The sequence below is a fragment of the Plodia interpunctella genome, chromosome 21 (assembly GCF_027563975.2).
Source record: "Plodia interpunctella isolate USDA-ARS_2022_Savannah chromosome 21, ilPloInte3.2, whole genome shotgun sequence".
Classification (NCBI taxonomy): Eukaryota; Metazoa; Arthropoda; class Insecta; order Lepidoptera; family Pyralidae; genus Plodia; species Plodia interpunctella.
In genome coordinates this window covers 5955198-5968038 of record NC_071314.1, presented here as the reverse complement: position 1 = coordinate 5968038, position 12841 = coordinate 5955198, and the positions used below count along the sequence as shown (strand labels likewise).

The window sequence follows — 12841 nt, the reverse complement described above, 5'->3', positions numbered from 1 at the left end:
AGGACATCGGGTAGGGGACGTTCATCCCGGAAAATTAACGTGGGCGAAACCGCGGGCATAAAGTTTAAATATATTGGTTGAATAGATAAAGCGTGAAGAGGTGACAAATAAACTTACATTCGCATTTATAATATTACTAACGGCCGGCCCAGCTTCGCACGGGTAAAATATGAATGGTATATATATATATATATATATATATATATATATATAAACCTTCCTCTTGAATCGCTCTATCTATTAAAAAAACCCGCATCAAAATCCGTTGCGTAGTTTTAAAGATCCACGCATGTACATAGGGACAGACAGAGGGAAGCTAATTTGTTTTATACCATATTGTAAATACTCGATACTTCGCTTTTTTACAAACTTATATTTAAGTTTCACCTGCCCCAACTGCAAAAATCTGTTACCTATTGAAGTGAAGACAAATCTATCAAACGGACTTCCCTGTTCTAGATCAGTCAGTTACTTCCGACACTTTTGCATAGACGAGATGCTTATCAGATGCCGTCGTGTCATCATGTCGTAACTTATGGTCGTTTTTGAGAACTGTAATTTTCTCTCTCACCCGAGATTCGGTGCGTCGCGTATCGGAGCCCAGAGACCGCTTTCCTGCTTTTCCGCCTTCTTCTTCTTCTTCGTCGTCCGCATCCCTAGTTGTCAGACCATAGACCATTGGCATGCATATCATCCCGACGACATTAAGCCCTTATCGGGTTTGCCCATTCTGACAGGGCTAGGAGGAGGTAGTGGCACTAGCGACATACTGAGATATGTAATTATTCTTGACAAATGAGATTATGTTGCTAAAACCCATTTATCCATCGAGTTATCTTATGAGCAAAGGGTTGGAAGCTTATTTGATCATTGCAGTACCTACAAATTATGCTGCCAGCTTTGTGGGCATTTGGTCCCCTTGGGCGTTGAGGGGCTGTATTTTTTTTTTATTATTATTCAAGTTATATTTTCTTCGTTTATTAGATTAATGAGAAATTACATAAAATATGGTGGAAATAAAAAAAAATATCTATTAATCAAATTTCATTAAAATACGTTCGCTCGTTTTGGAGTGAAGATGTAACAACCACACGTTTATCATGCACATTATCCAGTCAAGTTCGGTTACCTTCGAAGATGTATATGAAAGCGTTTACCGACTACCTACTGGCGATGGTTCGCCAACTTTCTTCACATTAATTTCTAACTAAACATGTACAAAGAGTTTAAAATGTATGGAGACGACTATGCGATTACCATTTTGTCGTAATGGTAACAGATAAAATTTTAATAATAAAGAATTTCTTAATTTTTCCCAAAAAAACATAGTTATTATTATACTTCAAAGGGATTTTATTTAACCCTTCAAAATAGAATACAACAAATATAAAAGAAAATTTCAATAAGTGAGAATGTAATTGTATCTCAGTACTATTTAGTTTTTTTTTTAATTGTATTTTAAGTTACACTTATTGAGATACTAGTCCCAGCTTCGTTGGTGATAAAAACATAATAAATTATATAATTATACCTTCCTCAGGAATCATACCATTTATTGGTGAGAAGCGTACAAAAATCCGTACGTTATTTTTTGAAATTATTGCGTTTATACAGACACGACACCCCTGTCGTGTCTGTATAAACGACTTCTTTTTGTAATTTGTATGAGTGATTACCTACATAGTTACAGGTAGACGCATTTATATTTAATGTCTTTTTGTCTTTTTTATGCCTGTTTCTCTTAGGTTGGGAAGGAAGAGACTTCGACTACTACTATTAGGGATTTCCACTCGCCACAATCTTGATAAACTGTGTACTTATATTATATTGTAATTATATTTAAAAAAGTACTTGTTTAAAAACAAGAGTAATAAACCTAATAACAGTAAATAAGTAGTAAACCTAATACCGTAATTATTAAATTGCTAATTGCAACAGTAAATTGGTTTTGTTTGTATTTCGTTCAAGTTTCAAAGAAGGTTGTAATAATAATTTATAGTTTTCTGAATAAAGACATAAAATAATTATAACGATAAAAAAATAACAACACGTAACAAAATAATCTGTTGTATAATAAAATAATATGTAAGTAATTAAAAAAAAGCCAGCTCCACACACTGTCGTCGAACTCAGACAAATGCCAACTCGAATGAATGAATATTGCGTAATATGTATGAGTGCTTTCATTTACCGCAATGTATACCGAATCCGCCAAAGTGAGCTCCCGCCATTAAATTAGCACTCCACCCGTGACTTCGTCCACACTCGTAAATAAAATGGAAACAAATTTCAATAAAACCGGTCCAATATTTTTTTTGTGTTTTCCTAATAAATAAGAAAAAAGACATTTATTTTTCCATTTTAGCATTGTATGTACTTTAAACTTTTATATTTACTGTATGTCTCTTTGTGTACATAAACTATTCAATAAATAAACTTAATGCTCTATATCAACTCTAGAGAAATTAACTCAAGGTTTTATTGAAAAGCGATTAGCTCGAAACGTGTTTTGAAGTAATTTTAACGACGCCTTTGCCAATAAAATTAGCGTTATCTTTTACAAGTCTGAGAAGGAGATAGTTCGAACACAGGGCTGTGGAAAACTACGTTTTGTAGGGTACAGTTCGAATGTATATAAAGCAGCGGTTCTCAACCTTTTTTGACTTAAATTAAAATTTGAACGATTCAAATTTATGTGTAATTCTTTTTAGCGTATTGACTTGACTAAATTTCTGTGGACCAATACAACGCCACCGAAAAAGCAATATCAGTGACGTCATACAGGTGTTTCAGTATTCCATGTGTTTGCACCTGGTATGACAATAAGTGTGCTTTTAAACTTTCGCACTTTGAAGACATATCTACATAAAACCTTTCGTGGTAAGTCACGTAAATATAATTTGTGGCTGTCCAAATCAAAAGGGACCTTATGGTGCCCGGCACTATGACGTTGTTTTGTTTTCGAACAACGGCAGTTAAGTGTGATATGGTATGGGGAGAAGCACCAAAGGTACTAAAGTACTATAAGTATGACTTTCAATAAACAAATTTTATAGTTTTAAATAATCACTTTGCAATATTAATTGAATTATATAAAAAACTCATTTCTTTAACACGTTTCTACTTCAAAAATAGGAGCAGGTTCTGAATTCGTCGCGATCTTTTTTTATGTCATAAAGTGGAAAGTTTTTTTGTTTCAATACGGCCAATATTTTCGCGTAGCCCTAACATAGGCTTTAAGAAGTCCCAGGGCTCCGAGGAGCACACTTTATGAACTGTTGCTATAATATTTATTATCTCCTTCTCATAGATATTAACCAGATGAGCGAGATGACTATACTAAGCTATCTGTAGAAAGCTTTATATATTTTTAAATTTTCAGGTAGAGGTAGTTCGATGCTCAGAATATGCCATAAAACCTAATGGCTATCATAGTTTAAGCTTTTAATTGCTTTAATATAGTATATAGAATAGTTATTGTTGACCATTTTTCACTATACAATTAGTGTGAAGTGCACTTCACGTGAAAGCTAAATTATGTAACGATGTAACTATCAAAAATATTTTTGATTAGGATTGTTGTGCAAGCGCAATATTTTTTGACAATTTTAATCTTATTTTATTAAATACATATTTTACCCGCAGCATCGCCTGCTTAAATTCATCTGCGAAAGCGGAAAAGAGATGATTTTCATTACAAAGTATCACACCCCATTATAGTCATTTGGGGATTGATTTTTGAAAAATAAAGCAACCCATGTTTGATAGTGGATCTTTATTTACGTGCATACTAAATTTCATCACAATCGGTCCAGCAGTGAAAGGACAGACATATAGACAGACATTCACATTATAATATTAGTATGGATTATAATTTACCGGAGCAAAGCCACGGTTGGGTCGCTAGTTTAAAATGAAACTGACAATTATTTAAACTAGATCACATTGCATGCAATTGTTATTTAACTAATTTACATAGTGATATAGATACTATCACCTAGACAATAGTGTTGTTATGCAATATTGCTAAAAAATTTCTAAAGCCATGTTTAAAGTTAACGTCATAATCTACTGGTGCAAACCATTATAAGGTAGAGTTTAGTGGTTAAAGTTAACGTTAAGTGGTGCAACCACACAACGGTTGAAAAATAATACTCTATGGAATAATAGAGAACAATGTTAAATAAGTTCCTTTCAGCATTTCATCCCAGCAACGTTCGTTGCGAAACGCTAGTAGTTTGTACCTTTGAACATTAGTTCAATCATAGTTTATGTTGCTGCTAGCATGTTTTATACTATGTAATAATAATTCATACATAGTATCCGCTGTCTGTCCCAATTTAAGCGTAGGTTTTTAAAATTACGGAACGGATGTTAATGGGAGTTTTTTAATATATAGAGTGAATCAAGAGAAAGGTATATGTATTTGACACGCATAATATTGCAACCGTGCGAAGCCGGGGCGACTCGCTAGTTCAATTTAGAAGACTTTAAAAAGTGGCTGTAAATGTCTAATTTCTGAATTACATCACATCGCAGAGGTTACATCAATCAGAAAACGAATTAATCTTTATGAAAACATCAAAATCTTGATGTATTTTTTTTTGATAGATGTAAGATATATATGAGCACCCGTAATAGACGCCACAAGGTATAGACAAAATGCCATCATAATTATATTACATAACTAACAACGGATACCAAATGGCGCACATCCATCAGCCAGGTGAAAGTGATCAAGAAATTGATGGTATACACATTGATGAACTTGTGGTGTAAAGTAAACATTTTGGGAAATACAGTCGACAAGTCAACTGGTTTTGTGTTGGACTATAATTTGATCTTTTCGAGTGTGTTATTGCCTAACACTTATATCATATTGTATTCAAGTCGCATAGAGGCACCTGACATTACTTTTACGACTACCTAGTGGCAAACACTTTTTATTTAAAACTTAAGCACAACGTTCTTGTGGATGAAGCTCTTCTCTCTATGTTCTATCTTTATGTTGATTAAGTTAATATCTAATAAAATGATACAAGAGCGAGGTTTTCTAATGCAACGCTTTTTGCTTAAAAGAAAATCTCAATGTATATATATAGATAACGATGTTATGTATTGAGAAATAAATAATTTTAATTTAACGTTTAATTTTTTTTTAATCATCAGCCGTCGTTTTGATCCCCCTGTACCTACACACTAGTGAATTGAAACTGTCAACCAGTGTGCAAGTTTCCTCACGATGGTTTCCTTCACCGGAAGCAAGTGGTGGTCTATGGAAACTACTATACATGTCAGATTGGTATACAATCTCATGTGGCACGGGCAGGATTCAAAATTTCGAAACGATACCTTTTGATCACATGCGAATGGTCCACTAACCACTGCATCACCACTGATTAAGGAGCCTTGAATGAGAAGGATACAAACCTGACTCGAAATGGAAAAAATGAAGTGTTTTTTATATATTTTATCTTACCTTTAATTCGCAGCTTCGCCTGTGTGAATTTCAAATATTATTAACGATAAAGATTGCCACAAATCGCCAACCGTCTCCCTAAATTCAGTTGAAAAGTGCAAGTTTCATAACCCGAGCTAATCGGAAGCGCACACAGCTAATAACTAGACATTTTCCACGCATAAGCGACTATTCGTTTCCGCAAACTTCATTCCACATCAGTTGCTAAAGCATCGTTAATTATAGCGATAATTATGGGGAAATGGGTTGTGCGAATTGTGTAACTTTACTTTCATCTTATTTTACTTATGTGGCTCTTTCTTTGATCTGAGGGTGTATTACGCGGCGTGTAGCGCTTCATGGTGTCCAACATTTACACATTTACATAGTTGTTTAAACATTTATAAAATTAACATTTTACCAGTACTTTACTTATTTATAAAACAGGATAATTAAATTGATTACTGTGTATGGTACAATTTAATTAACACTAATGACAGCCTGCGACGGAGTTAAAAACGCTCGTGCAATTCACCCCTGTGTGTTTTGACGACCTCGGTGGCGCAGTAAAGTGCTTGCCTCTGAACCGAGAGGTCCCGGGTTCGATCGATGTATTTGTTATAAAATATAGTATCGTTGAGTTAGTATACCATAACACAAGTATCGAACTTACTTTGGTGCTAGCTCAATACGTGTGATTAAAAAAAATCAATCCTTACTTCCTTACTTATATATATATACTTATATACTAATATTATAAATGCGAAAATTAGTTTGTTTATTTGTTATCAATACCACCATTGGTAATGATTTCATAATTTATTTCTAAATCGCTCCCAAATTACAGCAAAGCATGGAGATATTTATTTATGCTTTCATGGAAATAATCCCACTAATATTATAAAGGCGAAAGTTTGTATTTTTGTTACTTCGCGCTAAGCCGGCTGGGCGAATTTTTATGAAATGTATTTATTGAGGTAGCTGATATCTTGGACTAACACATAGGTACACTTTTGATATCGAAAGTACGGGATTAGCTTCGACTTTGGTCAAAAAGTCTGATACTCAATGGCGCTACTGTTATATAAAAACGTTAGTACTTTTTTGGTCACTAGTCCTCAATCAAATGGCTTGATGGTACTAGAAAGATGACCCTCCTGTCCGTGTCACGTGCAAGTGAAAGCGATCTAGTTGAATGTTTTCCTTATCTGTTGCATGAGAATTCATCTTAATGATCTATTCTATTTCATTGTCTGCATTAAATGTTAATTATTTCGCTTTATTTCAAGAATTCAGGCCGCTGTCGGTCGAAAATGAAAGGCAACCACAGATTCACGAAACGTAATGCTAGTGTTATGTTTGCTTATTCAGATCTTAATTTTTTTAGACATGTATTGTTTCTTTCGATTTTGACTCGATTGTGTGAATGTGTAAATAGCAAAGTCGCACCCGCACACAGGAAGTTTGCGAATAATAATTGTGATAATTATTATCTTATAAATTTCAACCGTCAAAATAGCAATCTTCAAAATCAATAAAAATAGTAAACCCAAATAATAATTAATCATTTTAATACACTAATTGTTATTCTTTTACACACCAGAGACTAAACCTCTCACTTTGTATGTACTATATGAATCCATTTAGATTCATAATATATAAATATCAACCGTTAATGTTACCTCGGTGTATATAATTTTTTTGTAATTGTTTTTTTTTACAATATTTTATTGTATGTAATAAGTATTTCGGGACGTGATAAATCGTCAAGGACGATATGTGTGCCGATAGTCTGACAACCAGGGATGCTGACGACTGTGCGAAGTGGAGACGAAAAAGTAGGAAAGCGTACCTGGGCTCCGACGCTCAACGGCTGTGGAAGAAACTGGGAATACTTTCAGATGAGAGAGAGAGAGAGAGAGAGTACGTTTTTCGGCTGAAATATTGTTACTTAATTTTGAATCAGATGTCTTTAACCGATTGAGCTGAAATTTTGTACGCACGTTCAGTTTAGATGAAAATGCAATGATAAGTGTGGCCTGATGGTGCACCCAGGAACGGCTCTCAGAAATATTTTTTACATAAGTTACCACACTCTTGATGTAGACGTTTTAGTCATATGAATCTAATCTACCTAATACTTTTTTTTTTCAAGTATGATATTACGAGATACGAGTCCATTACGTCTAAGAATACTTGTTATGTAAGTAATTACTTTTAGTACTATTTGCAGATATGACTACTTTGTATGGATAATTTAGCAAATGGTTCATTTTTGTTATAAATGTCTGCTATATTTCTACCTGCCATAGGTGCAGTAGACCTATTCTTCCGTTCCTAATAGGTGACTATTATTATTATGTTTACATAAACTTATATCTAACTGGTAAACAGTCTCGGAAAATTGCTGCATTACATCGATTTATAACTATTTTTCATTGATAGATGACTATACAAAAAACATGGAATTTAGAGAAGGGTTAAATCAAGGTCAAGAAATTAATATGTGCTTACGGATGTACTATTTCTGTGGGATAAGTTAACACCAAAAATATTTTGATTGAGAATCGACATGTCAAATAAAAAATAAAATATTATTTTCGTGAGTTCCGTTCTAATTTCAAAATTGAATTGTGGTATCGGGTGACATTCTGTTCAAAAATAATACTGGCCGTTATACAAACGCATTAGTGATGTGGTGTAATAGTTCTGAGTATTGCGTTCCAGTCATTCGATACTTGGTTTGCAGTATTACCTTACTTCGAAGTATTAATTTGTAAAACTTAAATTGTGTTTTGGAATAAATTTTGTGTTTATTTTTGGCGTGATACTTATTGACCGCCCAAAAAATAGTGTTACCTATATTTTCATAGATTATGTACCTACATACGTTTACGCACGTTTAGTTTGTATGAAAATGCAATGATAAGTGTGACCTGATGGTGCACCCAGGAACGGCTCTCAGAAATATTTTTTACATAAGTTACCACACTCTTGATGTCTTAATCCTTAATTTCACTTACGTCAAATATCTACATAACATACCTATTTTATGTAGATATTTGACGTAAGTGAAATTAAGGATTTTAGTAACGCCAAGGAATTAATTTTTTTCTCAACTCAAAATAAGCACATACACTTACTTTGTACCTAATCATTTTCTGTGTCTTGACTCTTAAGACATTTTTATTATCTAATTAGCATAGTCATAGATTATAAAACATCGAACACATATTATTTATTTGCATATGCAATTATGTTCACAGGTCAAATGCTATTAGGGGGTATTGTACACGATTATCATTCGTACAATGCTATTACGAAATCGAGAAATAATCGATTTTCGATACTCAACTTGATAATCTTCAATCCATGGGACCTGTGCGTGATTCTCGACACAACACTTATCAGCACGTTTTTTCTTGGATTTGTTAATCGATAAGTACTTACAATGGCAATGATAAGGATTTCTAAACGCACTTTTGTTTTTTTTTTAATTTATGTGATTACTGGCTGGTGATGTGAATGCACTTAAAGATTTTTTTTCTAAATTTTTTTTTTTTAAGAACATAATTTACCTTCTGTCCCACACAAATAATCTAATGCCTAAATATTGTTTCTTGATTTATAAAAGTGAATCAGAATCCGTTAAATAATCATGTCATCTATTGATTGATAACTGTAAAAAGCAAAGAGATTTTCAACAATGAAATGAGGAATTTAAAAAGTTACATTTTGAAAGTTTTCCCTCAACCTTTATAACAATAGTTATGTTTGCAGAATACATACTTAGTCGTAATTAATATGATGAAAGTGTGAGAGCTAACGATTCTATAGCCAAATTATGTAATTCACCTTAATTTCTATTTAAATACCTATAGAAATCTCTTTTTTGACTCGTCATTGTGATGCTGTAAAATAGAATATGAAGTTGAAACTTACAGAAACCTTCCTCAGGAATCTCACTATCAATTAGTGAAAACCGTACAAAATTCCGTCCGGTACTTTTTGTGATAATCGCGTTCATATATAGATGCGACAGGGGGATTTCTTTTTATAATATGCAAAGATATAATTTCGCTATAGCTATAATAATATAGTAGCAATAGTTGTGTAAATGAAGAAAATTGAATGTTTGACAGCACTTCCATTATAGGAGTATTTGTGAAAAGATTGCGTGTGGCACGAGCTGCAATTCTCAGGAGTGCTCGATAGTTTTTGCTAATCTCCCAGCGGAAATATTTAATGAAAATACGATTCGTGTTTTGCCTACACTAGCTTTTGTACATACTTCGCCTGCGTGTCCCCTTAGGTACACAAAAAATGTTTATAGATTGGGATTCACGGCGCATAGTCACATTTTTCTATCCTTTGAGAGTATCATTATTAATTATGTGGCTGAGGAAAAACCCGGGAAAGCGCCCGAATAAGTTTTATTCGAAAAGATAACCTTCATAAACTATCTTAATTTTTAAATCCTAATGTACATGGCCTAACATTTATATATAAGGGTACATACGTCATTCTTCCTTAATATTTATGTACGAAGACAATGGTGTCGTGAATCACATTTTATTGTACTTTATTGCAAGGACACGTGCATCATTGTGCAGTAAATTATGTTATTCTAAATGCATATCCAGGTTATTTATTATATATATATATATATATATATATATATATATATATCAAAAATTACGGAAGTTGGTGTGTCGAATAACACTTTGTTATTCGACACACCAACTTCCGTAATTTTTGATGAAAAAAAGTTGAGAGGTAAGTTTCCTATAGGTACCTACCATCGTCGTTTATTTGAAATATATATATATATATATATATATATATATATATATATATATATATATATATATATATATATATATATATATCAAAAATTACGGAAGTTGGTGTGTCGAATAACACTTTGTTATTCGACACACCAACTTCCGTAATTTTTGATGAAAAAAAGTTGAGAGGTAAGTTTCCTATAGGTACCTACCATCGTCGTTTATTTGGAAATACTTTATGTAATTTGCCAATTCAGACTTGTCTATATTTATAATGATTGATGATCAATGACAACAAAAATATTTTATTTCTGCTCATAAATATTTTTTATTATTATTTGCTTGTATAACCAGTATTTTACAAATACAGTCGTTACGGCCCACGCTACGGTCCTTTGTTTTAAGTATTCAATCGGTCACATAACCTTAAATAATAAAAACAAATGAAGAATATATTCCCCATCAAGTAACTAATAATTCCAGAATAGGATTCACAATTCTTCATATTCACAATTTTGTAAACATTTATTGTGTTCGCGAGCTCTAAGTTCGCGGCGAACAACTAGTACCAAACGTCTATCAAAGTGTCATTTTTATGTCACAAGTCAATTGCTTATCATCTCTTCGATTAAGGTAGAGAACATATTCATAAGCGGTAGCGGATTATAGACATGACTTTAATTTTGAAGATTTTCAAACAATGACAATTCATTCCATGCGAGGTATTTAGACCATCCATGGGAGTTCTATAGTTGCTTATCAGCATTCTAGACTGGTTAAGACCAGTCCCTTCAATCGTATTCGCCTCGTACGACATAATCGGGAGTATTATGGATTGGTCCTATTCTAGGGCGAAACCACTACATTATATCGCCTTTATTATTGAAACGGTGGTGAGACCTGTGATCTCAAAAGCCTCAAGTTCAAATCCAACTCGTGCCATACGCTAGTGCCAATGAAGGTCTAATCTAATAAATCTAAATCTAAAAAATAATCTGAATAAATAATTTGAATTTATAAGAAGAAGAAGAATTATATTTACACAAAACACATAGTCTTATAATATCCCAAGAAAGTGAACTATAGCAAAAAGTAATCGCGACTTTCATTTTCACTCTTTGTGAAGTCGACAGCCATAGAGAAGAACTAATCTTTATCTAACACAGTAGGCGATAGAAATCGGCTCATTGTGCCATAGATATATTTTTTTAATTCGATAAATGGAATCGATTATTGCCATGTAATGATGATTGGTTCGCGTAAAATTGGGTTGAAAAGATTTACATTCCTTTCTTTTGTATCTCTCTCTTATCTAAGCGTCGTTCTGGTTGTTTCCGCCGCTTTGTTTCTTACATTGCTCCCCAGGAGTTTCTTGCTTTTTCTCCCCCACTTCGCAAGATCTTCGACATCATCAGTCTCAGATCGGTTAGCTTTTCATTTATCTTCTTTTATGATGGCTTATGTCATAAGGATTTCATTATATAACTTACTAGCGGCCCGTCCCTGCTTCGCTCTGGTAAAAATAAATAAATTATACACCTAAACCTTCCTCAGGAATCAAACTATATATAAATAAAACCCGCATCAAAATCAGTTGCGTAGTTTTAAAGATTTAAGCATACATAGAGATATAGGGACTGAGAAAGCGACTTTGTTTTATACTATGTAGTAATGATACTAGGGTTAATACAAAAGTTTTGAGATATCCCATGATTTCTGCCTCGCGGTATATTCCGGAAAATTTCCGGGAGTCATCGGACTGCTGTCGGTGAAGGGAACGCAGAAACGACGTTGGACTGGATAAGGGTTAAACTTCAAGCACCACATAAAAACGCAGAGTACGCCATTATGTCTAGACGTCATTCAGTGGCGCGCAGTTGAATGTCAACGTCAAAGTTGACCGGTGCAACTCACCCTTAGGCTTCAGAAAATTAATTTTACCAACTGCATGAAATTACTATACTATTAATATGTGCCGAGAGTAAAATTGCCGGTTGCATTTAGGACAAAATTGTTAAAAGTAAACACAACTATTTAAACCCTAACCATCGATTAACGTTCCTTGACCAACTTGATAGCATTATAGGTAATTTTATTTTCCATTCATTTGTTCCCACAATCCTACTTTTTGCCGTCTATTGTTAAATCATCACTTTTTGCCTCAGAGTCGCTGACCGAGACAATATATTAACTCCTTTATTTCAGAATAAAGTCTGTACAGAAGTGTAACTTATAGATATCGCCCTCTGCTCTGCTCTCGCAAATATTTCTGGATTAATTTTTTTCACTTTTGGCGTATAATTTTGTGATAGTAATTATATGGCTAAAATTGTTAGGTAATGAAAAAAATCAGGAGTAGTAAACCTCATTTCAAAGGGTCATGAACTTTATTTAACACCTTTCTATGCACTGTGCTCCTTATGCACAAATTACAAACTAGGCTTAACGTCATACAACATTTACAGATACAAACGTCGGAAGGTTATAACCAAATTAAGTAGGAGAAGAAAGAAAGAAAGAAAAAAAGAAAGAAAGAAATCATTTATTTGGCAAACACATAAAATCCAAACATACAAAAGAGTAACGAATATAGATC

General features: G+C 33.3%; 1 protein-coding gene across 2 annotated transcripts in view; it reads left to right on the top strand.

Moving 5' to 3' along the window:
- LOC128679125 (uncharacterized) overlaps positions 1-12841 on the top strand; it is a 75094-nt gene that overhangs the window by 38228 nt on the left and 24025 nt on the right. Inside the window, exon 2 of one of the 2 annotated variants that reach the window (XM_053761152.2) lies at positions 7614-7661. The exons of the other annotated variant lie outside the window; for it this stretch is intronic. Coding sequence (XP_053617127.1) covers positions 7615-7661 — 47 coding nt within the window. The 5' untranslated portion in view covers position 7614. The remainder of the gene's footprint in view (positions 1-7613; positions 7662-12841) is intronic. 2 annotated transcript variants of the gene reach the window in all.